Source organism: Cyanistes caeruleus, chromosome 3 (assembly GCF_971803275.1).
Source record: "Cyanistes caeruleus chromosome 3, bCyaCae1.hap1.1, whole genome shotgun sequence".
NCBI lineage: Eukaryota > Metazoa > Chordata > Aves > Passeriformes > Paridae > Cyanistes > Cyanistes caeruleus.
In genome coordinates, this window is record NC_141703.1 from 66840335 (window position 1) to 66858412 (window position 18078).

An 18078-nucleotide genomic window follows, 5' to 3' on the forward strand; every position below is an offset into this window, starting at 1 on the left:
GAAGTTCTTTCCAGTGGTTTTGTTCCCTTGGGTTTGATCCTTCTTTTAGTAGAGTCTGGCACACTGTCTTTGGCGATATCAATGGAGGCCAAGTGGAGCAATGAAGTACTGGAGTTCTGGGCTGCAGGACTGTCGAGCAATTAATTTCTGTCCTTTGGAAATAGCAGAGCCACCTCCGTTTACAGCACTAGGCTTATGTCATCAGTATTCTTTTAGATGTCACAGAGAAGCTGCTCCTGGGTTTTGGCAGGAAACACTCCCCCACATCCACTTCAGACTCTTTCCTTCTCTTTGCCTCCTCTCCTGTGAGCAAAAACTCTGTCAAGAAAGCATGTTTATTTGGGCCAGGAACAGAGGCAGCCAATACTCAGCCAGTTATTTTGATTGCCTGGCTGGTAGGGGTTGGGCAAACAGATAATGTCAAGATTTCCTCTGCATTCCAGATCTGTTTTCCTCCTACAGGAGGCGGCAAGTGTGACTTTTCCCACTCAGCTTTTCCCACAGTCAGTAAGACTTATCTGACAATAGAGTTAGTGTCAACTGTCCAAAACTAACTAGGAGATATCTTCCTTTCACCACTCCTGTGCTGTTATTGCTTATCAATGTCACTCTCCAGCCTAAATGACTGCTTAATTTACAGACATACTGAGACAAATCCACTTCTGTTGCAGCTTCAGTGAGCTCAGTGGAGTTAGACTGAGTTTGGCCGTAGGTGTCTGAAAAGCACAAGTGGTAGGAACGTGCTACTAACAGAAACAAGAACATTGCAACAGTCAAAACAAAAAGGAAGCCCTGAGCTTTGACATGATGCCCATTTCAGATTTTGGAGTGTGATCTGACAAGGTGGTCATGTTTTATGGCTGGTCCTGCAAGAGAAAAGTTGTTATTCAACAGTGAAACAATTCCTACATCTCCACGTCAAAACACAGCCCATGTTAAAAAGCATCAAAGGAAGAAGTTATAGGCTTTCAGAACATAAATTCTATTGAGAATCATGATGAATTTCCTTTTACATCTATTAGAGACTTTGAAAAGACTAGAGTGAAACTGAATCACACTCACCCTGATTTTTTCAAATTAATCTAAAAGTTGAATACTGAAATACTATTAGAATCCACAGAAACAGGAAATGTGAGATGGAACTGATGCCTCCAGTTTTACCTCCAGTCCAAGATGGCTTTCAAAGAACCTCTTCTGTAATTGGGGGTAGAGAGGCATTTTCAAATTGTAACATCTTTTTCAGCTGGATCAAGTCCTGCTCCATAGGCCTACTATAGTACCTCTTCTAGGCAGCTGGTTTGGGATGGAATGAGACATCCCTCATTGTCCTCAAGGACATGCGTTTCCAACCCATCTTCCCACCTCCCTCAATTCTCTTTTAACAGTGGGTGTCCAAAATTCAAGGAAGGGAAATCTGTTGCTTTTGAAATTTTATTAGAATTTCTGTTTCACAGATGAAGTTAAAACAAATGAAGTGCAAAACCAAGCATTCTGAAGTTAACTCGATTAATTCTGTTAACCTGGACTAACAGTGCAAACAGAGATCATTGCATCCAGAGCACTTAGTTCATTGCTCTGCTCACTTCTCTACTCCATGCACAAATCCCTACTGGTTTTGTCTGTGATAGTCTTCTGGACTGCCCTGCATCTGTTCCCTTTCTCTACGTTTCCTTCTTTGCAAAATCCAGTTTTAGTTTTCTTTCTTACCAGTATTTAGTTTCCTTTTAAAGTCACTGCCTCTTTAGAGTCTGGTCACTCTCCTGCTCGTGATCCCTTACAGTGGTCTTCCTTCCTTCCTTCTCTTCCTTCCTTCCCATTGTCTCTGTTCTACACTGCTGTGTTGTGCAGAGCATCTTACTCCTCTCTGGTTCTCAGTGAAATGGACAAAGGGCTCTGCAAGATCTATAAACCCATCCATAATACTTTTTCTCCACCCTTGCAATCAAAACAAATTCTTGCTTTTCTTCCTGCTGGTTAATGGACATATCATGGTCTGTCATCACATCACCCACGGGTTATGTCTTCTTGACTGGCTGGGGATTAGCCACCATTATGGGCAATAGCAAGCAAGGTTTGAAAACTCAGAACCAAAAGCTGAAATTCCAGATTCCTGTTTATATTCCCTGATGACGACTTGTAACCACTTCTGAAAATTGGAAAGGCAAACTCTAACACTTAGGGGTATCGTTTATAAAACCATGAAAATTTTGTGCCTGGACAGAGTATTTCCTTAATGCTTTTCCTTAACAGACTTAATGCCTGGATGTGAGTACATTCTGGAGTCTTTTTTGCAAATAAGAGACAAAGAAATTTCCACTGTCAGAAATGGAGTTAAACGTGGAAGTGTTGGAACACATTCAACAAGTTCAGCTGCCCAAGGGAGATGAAATGATAGCCATATTTAAAGTTGAAAAGAAGTTGTTGTGGGCAACAAAACTAATTACCGCTTCACATATTAATTAACATGTGTTTCTGAAAACAACAAAGCAATCTATAACATTCCCAAATGATAATACAGATTAGGATCCAGTATGGGTTTGTAAAAAGAAAAAAGAAGCTGCTTTTGCTCAGAAAAACAGGAAGAGATAAAACTTATCTTGGCTTTCCAAACTAATATTCCAAAGATATTCAAAACAGAGATGAAATAATGTGAGAAATCAGTGTGGGAAGGAAATTTTGGTCATAGAACATAAACTTCATAAAAGATCCAAAGACACATAAATTGAACTTGTCATTTCTCAGAATAAAGAGGGGCTAATAATAGGTTGCCCAAAGGATTTTACTAGGGCAAGTATCATTTAAAGCTTCATTATCTTGACAAGTGAGTGAACAGATGGCAAAATCTGTAGCAAATTCAAGATTTCCTAGGGTCCTGAAGGTTAGAAAGATTTCTGAAAACCAAATTCAAACCACCAAAACAAGGTGATTTGACATCCTCAGTGAAGATGGGATTTCAATTTACCTAAGTGTGAGGTAATGTTCAGGAATGATCTGAAGTGTTCACTGATACTGCATACTTAACGAAGTGTTACCAGCTCAGAAAAATATCTAGGCAGCATTATGGACAGCTTAATTAAAACTGCTCAGTGAAAACAGCTGTTCAATTTGCAGCACTAGTTGTGAAAGCAAATAAAACACTGATTTATATGAACCATAAAAACCAGCATTGATATTATTATAATGTAATCATGTAAATTCAGGAAACTATATTACAGTGATGCCCAGCATCATCAACATTACAAAACTGTCTGCAAAAAGAAACATTCAGAGAAGTCAGCGAAGGATGGTAGGCAGGGCAGATACAATCATTTTACTTGCCCCATGAAAAATGAGACACTAAATTCCTACTCATCTTTAAGTCATAGGGATATCCAATGTATGCAAGATAGAGAAGAAGCAGCACTCTCTCTGTGCTGGAACATTTTTCCCCAATTAATGAAGATCATCAAATCAGGAAGAAATGGAGGGCTTTTATATTCATGTATTCTTAAGAAACATGCTGAGAGTACCCATACTAGATGAAATTTTCCAGTGAATTATATGGCATTTTTTGCAACTACTTCATCAAATTAATAACTTCACCATAAATGTGAGACTGTCACTAGTGTTTGGTCAAAATTGTGTAGTTGATTTGTTGGGGTTTTTTTTAGAATTACTAGAGTGCTTCTTTTAGGAATGGAGGCTGTCCCTGGTGATTACTGAGAAGACCCTAAGTTTCAGCAATTCTGCATTAAAAGGGTAATTTGTACTTGTGCAAAGCAAAGGAAGAGCCTAGTGCTACTTTCTAGTAGTACAACCTATTTTGCATTTATCTTGCCCAGCTGTAAAAGATAAGCTATAGGACAGGAAAGAGGTGGATAAACCCAAATCTACTTAAGTCTTAAAGAAGGATAATGTTTCCCAGATGAAACCGTTTTCTTTATGACTTGACTGGCAGCAGTAAAGTACTTTGGATCATTTTAAAACCATTTAGCAACATTTCCAAATAGAAGTAGGTAATAGCCTCCAGTATGAGTCAGAAGTAGACTAGCTTTTGGTTTTCATATTTATTTCTGACACTTTTTTTTCCCTTTAGTATTAACAGCCATATATTTTTAAGGCCTGAGCTCTGAAAGTATGTATCTGATAACTTTGATCAAACCAAGGATTACTTAATATAAATGTTCTCTGTCAGGTAAATTAACTGATCTTCTGTCTCAAAACCTATCACTGTGGTAAGATCCTGCTGAGTTATAATCCCTTTAGCACCTATTCTCCAAGCAATTTGCATGGGTTTTTGTAATGTAAATGAGTCAAAAATATTCCCTGAAATGTAGAACAATCTCAGGTAATTACTGCCGAACAGATTTGTGTCAGCCCAAAACGACAAAAAGGTGTTGAAATGAATCTGCATGACTGTAGTGTAAATAAACATGATAAGCAACAGCTGTACCTGCAGCACTGTAAAGGTGCTCCGACATCATCTGTAGGAACTGATTTCACTAGAAGTCACTGCAATACTGAAGAATTAGCTTTGGAACCAGCAATAGGTATACAAGCAAAGTAACAACCTTTTCTTGCCTCCTGGAACAGTCCTGAATGCCTGTCTCCTTCATCTGAATGGCACATAAATGAAGTCAAGGAGAAATGTCTTGGTGGAGTCTTAAAAAAGTGTCTGTCAATAAGAAGGGGATCAGGCCAGCTGAATACAGTTTTTCAGGGGGGAGCTCAAGTCTGCTCTGTTCTTTCTGGAATCAACTTTTCAAGTAATTATAAATAAAAAAGATGGTGCTTTCTGGCAGGCAAGTGGTGGCACACTCAGTAGAGAGCTGTGGCTGTGACCTCTGTCATCATTCTGGTCACATCAGTCTAGAGAGCAGCAGGTGATGGAGAAACACCTTGTGAAGCTCTCTCCACCTTTGGTATGCTTGGCCAGCAACAGAGCAGTCTACTGCCTTTCTTGGGAATTAAGTTGCCTTACCATGTACTGTTTTCAATCCAAAAGAGAAAAGAAAAATATATTTATATTTTATAGCTCTCTCCCACAGTCTTTGATGTTACTTTTTATATAATAGTAACTTAACGTCACTATTAAAACTCAGTTATGTGAAAAGCACGAGTGCATACCTTAGATGTTTTGCCTCTTGCATGCAGAAATTCGAGCCTATTTGGAAGACTACAAAAAGTTATGCTTTAATTTCTCACAGGTGAGTTCTTTTAAATAGATTTTAATTCTCCAGCATCACATCACTGCTCCTATAAAGTCTGCTGCTTCCTATGCAGTGACACCTTATGGCTTAACTCTTTGAGGATATGTACTATAGTCCACATAAAAATATAACACAGTTTTGTTTCCAATACAATGAATCTTGAATTAGACTATGCCATTATGCAAACCCCCTTACATGCAGTAGGCAGGAAGAGAACAAGCAAACAAAACTAAGGTGAAGGAGCTACAAATTTGTTATCACAAGTATTTTTTTAGACTTGCAATTCATAGCTATGCTTTTGCCTACCTGATTATATGAAGCTATTACTGAAGCACTATTGGACATCATTTGGTAACTTTTTTTCCCAAAGATTTCTGCAATGGTTTCAAGGGTAGTACTACAGGCTTCTTTGTGTTTCAACCAAAAAAAGTAAAACCCTCAGCAACTCAAAGTAAACCCTTCTTTGCATAGCTCTAAAAACTGAAACTGCAGTTGTTACTGCTGACTTGTTAATATAACACAGACATGGACATTTCCTGGTTACTGTAAACACTGAAATGCTTTTGGAGTTAATGGAATACAGGTGCTGCCTGACACTACCAAAATGTTCTCACAGAAACAGGGACATTTTCAGACAGACAGAAAGAGCTGCAGATACACCTAGTCCAACCCCTTCTTCACAGCATGAATATCCTGCTTCTCAGTGGGAATACCCAGATATGTTAAATGTCATGAAACAGGCATTCTTCCTAAGCTTAAGCTCCTTTATACTCCCAGGAACGGCCATACCACTCAGCCTGCTGGAACAGAGAGTTCTGTAATGCCAGAGCTGGATGATGGAGTGGGCTTAGGCAGGCTCTGAGCTGGCTGGGAAACCTTCCCAATGGAGCTGTGGGAAATGACGCTTACAATCAAATCGTCACCAGCCTTCACTTCAAATGAGACTCAGACAATACTGTGGACACACAATTAGCCCTTCTTTATTGTGGAATCAAGAAGAAATTTAAAATCAGCTTTAATGATTCAAGATCATGTACAACTTTTTAGGTTAATATGGATTGGCTTGGCCCCCAACCAGATTTTGATTCTGGTCATTATAATCTTCTTACCTGAAATTCTATCCCCTATTGCAACTGGCCACAACACTCTTTATTTACTTGCCAAAAACATAAGTACCATTGCTTTTTAATTCTACTAAATATACATATTCAAAATCTGTTAAATAAGTTAAAATAGTAGCTGTGTGGCCAGTGATGAAGATTGCAATATATTGATACTTGGCAATATGATGGCATCAGTCAGTGGCCTGATTACTCGAAACATCTGTGTGCAGAGAAGTATATTTATGTATCTGAAAAAAAGTTCTTACTCTTATAAGTAAATTGGTTTGGGGAACAGTTTGCTTGCATTGTTGTTAGAACTTGCTGTCAAGATTGATCATGTTTTCCTGTGTAATCCAGGAGAGTTACAAAAAACAAAAGGAAAAAAGCTCCCAGGTCTCTGAACCAATATCCACTATGGTGTGTGCTAAATTGCCATTGACTGCTGCAAGGCAAGGCTTTTTTACACAAATGTTCCAATTATTTCTACTGCGATGGTAATAACAGTTGGAAGTTTAGAGAAAAAAAAAATTAAAAATTGTGGTTTAGACAAGGTCCCAATACAATATTAAGGAAATGAGCACTTTGAGAGCAAAGAAAGATGTAGTATAAAACAATATATTTTTGTCAAGTGACTGAAGAGGAGGGGGAAAATCAGACACCAGAAGCTGGAATGAGAAGAACAGGGGCAATATTCTGTGCTGAGACATTCTGTTTTTCAACATAACTTCTCACTTATTCAAGGGCATTAATCACTTCAAAATTTCAAGCTCAGCTCCACTAAAAAACCAATATATCTACACATATAAAATGTAGTCCACTTTCCCAGTTGCTTAATCATTGAAGAATTGGCTATTTCTACAGAGACTGGCTTTGCTCAGCACAAGATTTCATATCTTCAATGTAACATATTTTAAATATGCCAGAGAGCATCTTAGGAAAGGAAGTGAAAGTTTATTGGCACTTGATTTGTTTTGTCCATTCTTCTTCTCTGTTATCTGAGAAATGTGCAAGGGCTCTTGTGGCTGCAATTCTTCAGAACTTCAGCTGAAGCATCAGCTTTGTTGTCTACTGTTCCATAGAAGTGCCCTGTTTTCTCAGAGGGCAATCCATCCAATCATCATTTGTACCACCCTGTCCCCTTCTTCACCATTCTCATACAACAGAGCAAACTCCTACTCATCACACGAGACCTTCACCTGGAGTTTATAATGTCCTGCAACAATTAGGCTGCATTAGTACAAGAGACTGGAGAGGTAGAGGGGTTGTTAAAATATAACCTGCAAAGAGCTAGATATGAGCAGAATGCAAGATGGAGAGAAAAGTACATATTAAAGCTGGCCAGAATGTGAAAATCCTTCTGTGTTAAACCCAGGAAAAGAGCAGTTATTTTACAGAAAAATGTATGATTTCTCTAATTTTTATTCTTTAAGAAACAATGGGTTTTGTCAGAAGGATATTTACAGGTGAAAATTTTTGAGTGCTGTAGAAAAGAAATTTCATCCCATGTTTACCGTTTCACTTTTGTTCCCATTTACTCTGCCTTGACAGAGACAGTCTTGTCTACTGCATTGCACCCCAAATGCAAATACCCTGGCAGTTCTCTGCTATCACTGCTCATTGCAGCTCATGCTGCCTTCACTATGCATCAGGTAGAGGCTGCTTGACTGAAGTCTGAAGGCCCTTCCCTTGCCTCATCTACTTGTTCAATATTAAAAGTTTTCTTCCCACAGCCTGTGAGTGTACAGGATCCCAGCTTTTGCTGTCTACTCATTATGTTTTCAAATACACATTTGCGTGCTTTTGTTGAAAATGCCCCTCATTCTTGAAAGTTGGTCCTCTGAATATATAAAGATAGCACATTAACATCCTTGGAGACTCTCTTGCTAACTCACTTTTCATCTATGCCTCCAAACACTAATTCTGGTGTGCCAGAAGTACACCAGCAGTTACTACTCTGGCCAATACTGTCTTATTGCTCTCTTGTACTTCACCCTTCCTAGCCCAATCGGGTCTTCTCTCTGTCTATGTCCTGTTTTATATTTAGTTTGCAATCACCTGAGGGCAAAAATTGTATTTCACCTCCATCCAGTTTTCAGTTCCAAGCACTTTGAGAACACAGTTTGTTATTAATAATAACAACAATAAAGTACCATCCTTTGTATGAATAGAATTAAAGCTTAATTCCCCCCCATGCCCTCCATGCCTGTTCCAGCAAGAGAGAGGGAGCACAGTCAAACAGCAGACACTTTGTTACTGTAGTCTGTATCTGAGCATACTTAGAGTCTTTTCACAGTGAATACTGCAAGAAGTTCCATTTATTTCAGCATTAATCACTGTGAACAAAAGTGAAAGAATTTGGCCCCACTAATGAAAGCCAGCAGTGCTCCACTGTTGGCAAAGTGCAGAGCAATCCTTTCCCAGAGCTTCAGAATGCTAAAATTAAGTAGGATGAGCATATAGGTGCCAATCTCTTGATAAACCAGAAAAGAGTGAAACTAATTTATAATTTACTCTTGTTAGAGCTACCTTAAAATGGTAATTTGTACACTTGTAAATAAAAAGCAAGGAGAGAGTGCCAGGGCACAAGCTAGAACATTTTGTTCTCATTCACAGCGATTCTTATTTTTCTCTATCCAAAATATTTGTTTGTTTACTTAGATGTCAAAGAGGACACCTACTCATATGCCCTTGGTGTTTTTCACATAACTTCAACCACAGAATTAGTATGAAATTCACTGGAGTCTGCTGTTTGGAAAACAAGCAATGGAAAACCTCAAACCTTCTTTTCCAGTGGTAACCCAGACTTAGAACATCCCACTCAGACCATTTAACCTGTGATAGAAAACGAATTCCAGAGCTCTAGGACCCCCAAAGAGATAAAGACCACTGCCAAAGTAATAAATATTACTTGATGTGTTTATATCTAAGCTGTCTGAGCTACTATTTGAAGCTACAAAAGCACAGCAACACCATTTTGAGCATAGTAAATTTCAAGAAGCTTCATTGCAGTCAGCTCCTAAAGAATGAGATTCATTATAAAATTTGGCATCGCACTGATTAGCATCAGACTGTATCATTGATCTTGTAGCTCCTGTTATTTCCTCTTTTGCTTTAGTATTACTTTCTAAGGGATACTAGTGTAAGGAGCCTGTGTCCTCTAAACAGCACACAGTAACCAAGGATGCACTCTTCCCATATTTTCCTCCACAAGACACGTCCTATTTTGTTCTTCTACAAGTAGGAAAATACTGTGAGGTGATTAAACTAAAAAGTCCTGACTCATTATAATTAAAGACAAGAGGATGGAAAGGAAAGAAATTGTACTTTTGTCATAGTCTCTCAGTAGTTTACAAATAGAAAACCAAGATGTAGTCATTTTTCTCTTTCCTTAGGTCTGATTCTCCTCTTACCAGGTGCATTGGAGTCTGTACAGTTACTTTAGAAGGACTATGTCAGGCTGCATCATGGAATCCGTAACAAATTGTAAACACACTGCTAATTAGAGGCCAAAATACTACTCAGTATCAATTAACTTGGCTAAATATATACTTAGTGTATCAGACTTCTGTGCCACAATGGCATCAGAGCATGGGTATAACTAGGTTAGACTTTTCTCCAACATTTTACATGCTTGCAAGATTTAAAGATAGTACTTTCATTCCTGCCAGTATTCTGTTATCAATGGGCAAGACAAATACAATAGTTCAGTTTCTTTTAAGGCCACTGGGAACTTCCTCCTTTCTGTTCATCATATACAGTGGTTTAATTGCAATAACTGTGAAAAGAACCATATTGGAAAGACTTGTATAAAGCAGGAAAACTGCATTTTCTGTGGAAAATGTGCTTTCCTTTTCTTTCCCGAGAAATGTAAGGCATCTTGTGCTGGATGTTAGAATGTATCAAGCAGGAAACACAAGAACTGATCATCTGGCTACTTATACACTTAACCAACATATGCAAAATAAGTGAGAGACCAGAATTTTACCATTTTGTCAAGTTTTCTAACATTCTAAAAGGAAATGAAGCATGTTTGACCTATAAATGATTCCTAGCACATATTCCCCTTTAAGCAGATTCTGTAGAATAGCTCTAATTGTAACTGCTACTATGAGTATAATACATCAAAAATACTTGTGATGGTAATTCGAGCTCTGAACAGCTGACTATTATTAAAAGCATAAAATAGGCATGAGATGTGTTCTCATTATTCAATAGCACTGTTTTCTTTGGGGAGAAAACTACGATATCTGATCTTGCCTCTGGATTTAGTTTTCCACAATAAAGTACCTGAAATTAGTAAGATTTTTGTCAGTGCCTGCCACAGAGCTTGGTCTAGGCTTGCCAGTTCAGTTCTGTTCCTGATTATGAAATACAGCCATATCACTGCAGTTTATCTTAGTAACTTGTGGTGAGATAACATGGGATTAGCAGTTGCTAGTATCTAGTCACTAATTAGCTGTTTTCAGTAAACCTGGAAGTCTTGGGAGTTTTTTGATAAAGATCTTCAAAAATGGTACAGAAGGGAAGATAATATCTTTTGTTCTATTGCTACATTCTGGCCACCACAGACAGCAGCTGAAGAAAGGGAGATCTATCTTCCAGACAGGCAGGGAACGCTAAGATGGTGCATCCAAGTGTGGCTGCCAGAAGAGCGCTGCTGAAGGTTGCAGTACTGGCTGACGTGGGCTGCTGTTTGTGGGTGGTGACACAGCACTATGATACAAAACCTTCAAAAAGGAGTTTATTATTTCACCTTTAGACTGTGTGTCATGGCTCATCTTTATAGGGTGGTTGAGTACAATATCAGGAACTAATTTCTCTTCTCTGCCTGGTTCCTAACTGATAAAAGCCTGTGGCAGAAAACAGGCGTAGCAGGTCTTATGTGCTGGTAATGGCTGTGTTGGTGAGAGATTAAATAAAGAGAGGCAGAGGTCAGAAGCAGATTTACTGGGCACAGGAGCTGATTGTAGGAGCTGTAATCCTCTCTTCTCCCATTAACATCAGCAGGTGTTTGCTCTGGGTCATGGGATGTGGGAGTATTTACATAATTATGCTGTCTCCCAGGTCTTGAATGCATCCATCCCTGGAAGGCATCCCTTTTCTCAAAAGTGTTTGTCCAGTAATTTGGAGGATACTGTAGCTGGAATTGCAGGCAGAGGAGTGGCATACAACATCTGCACGAGTTCTGGACAAGCACATCGTCTCCGCTATATTAGCTAAAGTAGAGTAGTTTAAGATGAGCCTTTTTAGATTAACCTTTTAAGAACTGGGACAAAGGAAAACAAATTCACATCACAAAGTAAGCAGAAGACATTATTAAGAAAGTGGTAACATGGAATACATCTGTCTGTTTTATTTTAGCTTCTGTGGGTATTGCTGACATTGCAGTTACAGTTTAAATCTAAACAAGATGGGGATATCGATAATGTTTAACATGACTGCTTTACCTGGGCATGCAGCTCTTTCAGAGTAGGGCACTCACTTGCAGGAGCATCAGCCTCTGCTTTGCACATCACAAATAGTCTGCCAAAACAGCAAGCAGTAATTGATTGTGACTAAATGAAATGAAGCCGCTGTTGTCCTCAGCTATCAGACTGTGCTGGAGGAACATCCAGGACAGGGAGTGGGCCACCATGAAAACATTATATCCCAGAGCACAGAAGAAGCAGAGACACAGAATGGCTTTCCTAAATGGGATAAGGGCCCTGCTGTTAGTCTACGGAGGAAGAAATCAGGATTCATTTTAGTCTGTAAAGTCTGCAAAAAGTGTCTGCCAGGGTTTAATTTTGAAAGCTTTTCAAAAGCTCAAGAGCTTGTGAGAGAAGAAGTGATGCAGGGGAAAGGAGGTGGGGAGTAAGTGGGTGGAATGCAGAGAAAGTGGCTAAGAAACGAGAGAGGCTATGTTGCGAGGACTATGGCTTGATCATGGGTGGAGAGTTGATGAACCTAGTGAAAAAAAAACACATTATTTTCTTTCCGCAAAAGTTGAAGCATGGGCGAAGCACCTATTACAGACTCCGGGGAAAAAGGCAGCCCGTTGCCAGCCAGGTTTTCTGTCACCTCGTGGCGGGTGACCTCTCCCCGGAGCAGCGCCTGGGCATCAAGGCTGGGGTGGCGGCGGGCAGCTCCCGGTCGCTGTCCAGGGAGCGCAGAGGCGGCAGCGGGAGGCGGCTGAGAGCCGACAGCAAGGGCAGCCGCGGGGCTTGGCCGGACAGTTCCCAAATGAGAATGTGCCACGGGCACAAACGGGGTCACGGAATTTAGGCGCGGGGCCGCGGGACGTGCGGGGTCCCGGGCCGTCGGTGGTGCCTGAGCCCGAGGGGCGCGGGGTCCAGGTCAGGGCAGGAGCTGGGTCGGAGCCCGGGGCTCCTTCCCCGCCCCGCGGGGGCCGAGGCGCGGGGGAGGGAAGGAGGGCGGCGGGCGCGGGACGGGGCGCGGAGGGAGGGAAGGAGAGCGGCTGGCGGCGGCAGCTCTGCCCCGGGGGCCGGGGCGGGCGGCGCTCAGGTGAAGGAAGGGCCGCCCGCCCGGGGCGGCGGTGACGCGGCTGCGGCGCGGCGGGGCTGCCCCGCGGCCCCATGGGGTCGCCGCCGCCCGTCCCCGGCGAGGAGAGCGGCCGCGGGCGCTGAGCGGGGCTGCCCGGGGCGGCATGCGGAGCCGCCGAGGATGAGCAGCCAGCGCCGCCCGGCCAAGGCGCAGCTCCGGAGGTCGCTGAGCGAGCAGCTGCGGGACTCCACCGCCAAAGCCTGGGACTTGCTGTGGAGGAATGTCCGGGAGCGGCGGCTCGCAGGTCAGTCCCCGCCGCTACCTGCCCGCGGCCGCCCCAGGGGACGCCCCGGGGCACGGCCCGGCGCCGGCGGCGCGGAGAGGTCCCGCTCCAGAGGGACGTCTGGGGGCACCATCTCCGCTGCTGCCGCCGGAGCGAGGAGACCCCGCGGCAGGACGGGGAGCTCCCGGCAGGATGGCGGTCGGCAGCGTCCGGGCGGGCCGGGCTGCGGGCAGGAGCCGGGGGCCGGCAGGTCGCAGCCCCGGGCAGGAGCCGGGGGCCGGCAGGTCGCAGCCCCGGGCAGGAGCCGGGGGCCGGCAGGTCGCAGCCCCGGGCAGGAGCCGGGGGCCGGCAGGTCGCAGCCCCGGGCAGGAGCCGGGGGCCGGCAGGTCGCAGCCCCGGCCCCCGCGGGCAGCGCGGCGGTGCTCACACAGGCGGGCGGGCTCGGGGCTCAGCCTCCCGGCGCTCCGTGGCGGAGGCACCTTCTGAGCATCTCCGAAGTGAAGAGGGTTGGCTTTGCCTCCGGGAAGCGGGCTCACCTGCTTCTCTGATCAGTTTTCTAAGTCCAGCCAACCAGGTTGGGTCCTCATAGGGTTTGCATGTGAGAAGTACCACAACTCCCAAAGAAAAATGGTCTGTTTTCATTTCAGGTGCTTCTGTAGCTTCAGGTCACCTACCTGCTCTGGAAAACTGGCTTCCTGCAGCTTTTCCATCCCCAGCTGGGGACCAGAAGGACACAGAGCAGGGCAGGTGCTCCAGGAGGTCGAGTCTCATTTAGAGCACAGCTATTGCAGCAGCACAGTCGCTTTATGCACACGAGCGTGCATCCAATGTGTATTTGTAAAATACTCTGTGAATTAGAAGATCTAGAGGGTACATGCAAGTGCAAGGTAGAGTTATTATGCTAGAAAACAATACATCAAGATTTATGAGCAGGATCATGTATAATGAAGTCTAATTTGCAAAGATGGATTCCTCTGTCACATCCTTACAGCATTGTTAGGACTTTGGTGACCTTGCCTAGGGCACTGTGACATGCTGGTATTGTATAGTACAGAGGTAAATGATGCAGGTTTTCAGACTATGTCTACAGCACATTAGTTCTTATGTACATACAATTGAAGTAATAGATTAAAAAAATCACATGGTAATTTTTTGAAAAATTAATCTAAACTGGGTAGCTTCAATAATGAATTACTAAAATGACTAATTTTGTAATATTATGGTTAACCAAAGTAGTAAACTTTTAATGTTCTAATTTGCTTTTTATTCCCTTTTTCCTACATTGGCAGCAGATGCCAGCAGACATTCAGCAAGGATAGTGTTGGCTATTTTTTTTCTTTTTTGGTCAAAGACAACTATTGCTTGATTGAGCAAAGAACCTGGGCAGGCTGCCATGATACTGTAGCCAACTTCTTAAAGCAACTGAGTATTAAAATTGATGGAGTCAAAACTTTTTATTTAAGGTGGATAGAATACTAATGCCCTGGGTTTATGCACTGCCATAATTTAAGTGCTATTCATGACACTCTGGTGAGACGCTGATGCACTTTCCCTTTAATTAAATTACTTATCTGTTGACATAATGAAATGTGTACAAATATCTGTGGATGCCAGATATGTTCTCTTGTTGTGTTGCTTTCCTGTCTCTGGCATTTTTGTCCTTGTTTTTATATTTGTTTGTCATGCTGACCTGCGTGGCTGAAGTGTATATTCCTTGGCCTCTTCTTCCAGCTTTTGTTAATGAGAAGGCAGGAAATTTAAGCTGATGTAAACTATTTGCTGATTGCCAGCCCAGCTTCTTCTCCATTGCAATAGATTTGATCCCAATCAGGTAGATAGTTGTAAAAAAAGTTGAAAAAGTTCCATCATTTTCCTCAAAGTTGTCACTGTGGTTCAGCTCCGACTGGCAGTCGGAGCAGCGGTGTAACTGGTAACTAATGTTAAAGGACAATGATCAAAATGAAATGCAGTTTTAACCATTAGTGTGCTCTAAAATTCCAACCATCAAGCCAAATAAAAACCTGTGATTAAATCCTCACTGTGATGACAGCTTTGCAGGCACTTAAACAGTTACTCTTTTAGTCTGCTTTAGTCTTTTATCTATTTGTTAAGGATCAGGACACCAGTTGTGCAAGATACACGTGTAAAGAAAGCAAGCACATTTTTATAATTCATAAAAATTATATAATGGTTAGGATTGGATGAGGTTTTGGGAATTCTCCAGTCTCCAGCTCAGAGCAGGATCAGCACTGGGAGCGAGCAGGTTACTCAGGGCTTTCTCAAGTGCTCCTTTGGAAGAGTTTCTGCCCTGACAACCATGTGCTGGAACAGAGGGCAGCAGGGCCCTGTTGGGCAGCAGGGGTGTGAGCTGGAGAAAGGAGCTGAATCCTGGCTAGAGCAAGGAGAGAGCTGAACTTTGACTCCCAAAGCTGCTCCCAAAGAGGCAGAGAGCATGGTTGGGATGCTATGGAAAGTAAGTTGTCCATAAAAAGTCTGCTACAGTGTGCTCCTTCCTTCCTTCCTTCCCTCACCCTTTACAGCAGAGGTGACAAGCAGCAGCCTGGCTCCTGGCATTTTTCTGGACAGGACTGCTCCGTACTGTCTCTTATTCAGGACAGATCCGTGGTGCCTAGCAGCTCTTAGTCACTTTTTCTGATTCACTGACTGGGATTTGTTTTTTAAACAATGGGTGTACCCTCTACAGTGCCAAAAATTGCACCCTTAGGGGGTTTTTGTGCTTTTTGTAATTTTTGCAGAGGTATTTTACATTGTTCCCACTATGCTTATGGTTTAATTTGGAATTCAAAAACTGAATGGGAAATGTACCCAAATTTTAACTCCCTGTAGGGACCTATTCGTCTGAAAAGTTATATAAAGTACTGTTGGTTTAATGTAATCCTGAACCACTTCGCCATTATTGAAAAACATTGCTTAAGGAATTTGACTAGGGTATTTAACAGTAATAGTGATCACCTAAGGTAATTCAGAGATCCCTGCTCAAATCATGATCACCTGTTACAGTAAAACAAAACACATTGCAGTTCTTCCATTCCTTGTATGTAAGGGGAAAGTACCACCTTCTATCTGGCATTCTTTCAATTACTATACAATAAAATAAAAGAAAGATTTAGTTTTTTAATTCCTTACTTTGAAGTCATGAAACACCAGAGGAAAGGACCCCTATTGCTGTAAAGCACAGCCCCCCTGGAAGAGTAGGATTGTCATGACTGACATGACTGACTGACATGATCACCTCACCCTTTTTGTTGCTCAGAATTTTTCAGCCTCATTAACTGCAGAAAGTGATGAATCTCTTAACTTAGAGCCTGCTGTACTTCAGCTTTCTGAAACATTGGACTAAGCACAGAATTACAAATTCCCTCAGGTGTTCTTGAGTGCTTAGGAGCACTGCCGTGCATATGTCATACCATTAATGTTTTAGTCAGTTCCCAGAAACTGTAAGGTTACATTGTTCCCATTTTACAGATAGAAACAAGAGGCAAAATGAGGCTGAACCCGAGCAATATCAGCTCTTGAGAGTTAGAACTTGAATTATCTACTTTAGTATTCTAATTGTGACTCTCCGTAGCTGCTGTTGCACATTTTGTGCAAATCAGCATTTGGGGTCTAACTGTACTGCACCCAGGGAATTAGTAATTTGCAGTTCCTGGTGGTCTGGTCAGATTTTGTTTCAAGTGACTTGGTGTAAAACAGAGAAGAATGGAAGGTGCTCTGCCACAGGGGCACCATTTACTTGTCATAGTCTCAGAAACCTGAGGGTTTTTCTGCCTCCCACCTGAAAGAACTTCAGCAGAGCTGATACATGACTACTGCCCATTATCAGATGGGATTCTTGGAAACTGCACATGGAAACTGCAGATGAAGATGAGACTTTGTCTTAGTGCCTAGTGGAAGTGGAAGAAGCCTAGTGGGCTGAGCTAGAAGTAAGGTGACTTCAATTCTGAGACTTACTAAAGTTGGCAAAATTAATTTTGTGATCAGCATTCTTCTGATAAGAGAAAGCTTTGCCTATAGTTTCTGAAGTTCAGCTTTTAGCTGTTATTTAGCAATCTACATAGATTGCTGCCAGGATTTCTGCTCTGTAAGGCTGCCTCCACTGTGTCTGTGACACACATAGACACTCAGTCTTTTTGACAAATCTCTTCTCACCCGAGCTTCATGTCCCACAATCCTTTGTATGTTCTGTTTTCTCGAAGAGATTAAATCCCTACTTGATCTCCTCTAGCACTTCTGGTACAATTCCTCTTATCTATGCATTTACATCCTCTCTAATGCCTGCTGTGACAGCCCTACCAACGAGGACACCTTTGAGCACTGTTCCAGCTCAGCTACAGAGCTCTCTGTAGTAACTGCCTGGGGTGGTTTTGGGGACCAGTTTCAGATGCTCCCACTTTCTTTTTGGCTTGGCTGTGCTTTGGGTAAAAGGAATTTGGGATCAAGTTTTCCACCACACCTCCAGTGGTTTGCTCAGACTGGCATTTCAAACTGTTTTAACTTGTCCGATTTTTGACAGATTTTTCAGGCACCAGTGCTAAACTCTTGAAATTCCCCTGTGAGGTAGCAGGGTTTTGTTCCAAAGGATGGAGCATTTAATGTCTCAAATGAAGGAGAATGAAAATACATGGTGGGACAACATACCATGGACTAATGGTTTTTTAGAAATTGATTACTTGAAACTCCAGAACTGAAGCAGGAATGAGGCAGGCTTGTGAGTGAAAGAAAGTCTCAGTCTAAAGAAGCCAAAAGACCTTTAAATGGAAAGTTTTAGAAGTCCTATTCTTAGGTGTTCTTAACTGTTCAAGAGGACCTTATAAATTGATTAGCGGCTACAAGTGTCTCTTCAAATGTGATTGAAATGCATTTATATCAGAGGTGAAACAGATCATTATCTGATATAGGTAGAAAATGGATAATAATTTGTTGCAGAAGGTAACTGCAACATTCAGCATGTGGCAAAGATGACAAGACAATGGCCTGTTCCTCTCAAAAGTAATCTGTG

At 42.2% G+C, this 18078-nt stretch overlaps 1 protein-coding gene across 5 annotated transcripts in view; it reads left to right on the forward strand.

Annotated features, from left to right (window-relative positions):
• Positions 1-18078, forward strand: part of STARD13 (StAR related lipid transfer domain containing 13) — a 284897-nt gene that overhangs the window by 130949 nt on the left and 135870 nt on the right. The window contains exon 1 of one of the 5 annotated variants that reach the window (XM_086881601.1): positions 12887-13079. The exons of the other annotated variants lie outside the window; for them this stretch is intronic. Within the exon in view, the coding sequence (XP_086737727.1) occupies positions 12956-13079 (124 nt within the window). The 5' untranslated portion in view covers positions 12887-12955. Of the gene's footprint in view, positions 1-12886; positions 13080-18078 lie in introns of those variants that run through there. 5 annotated transcript variants of the gene reach the window in all.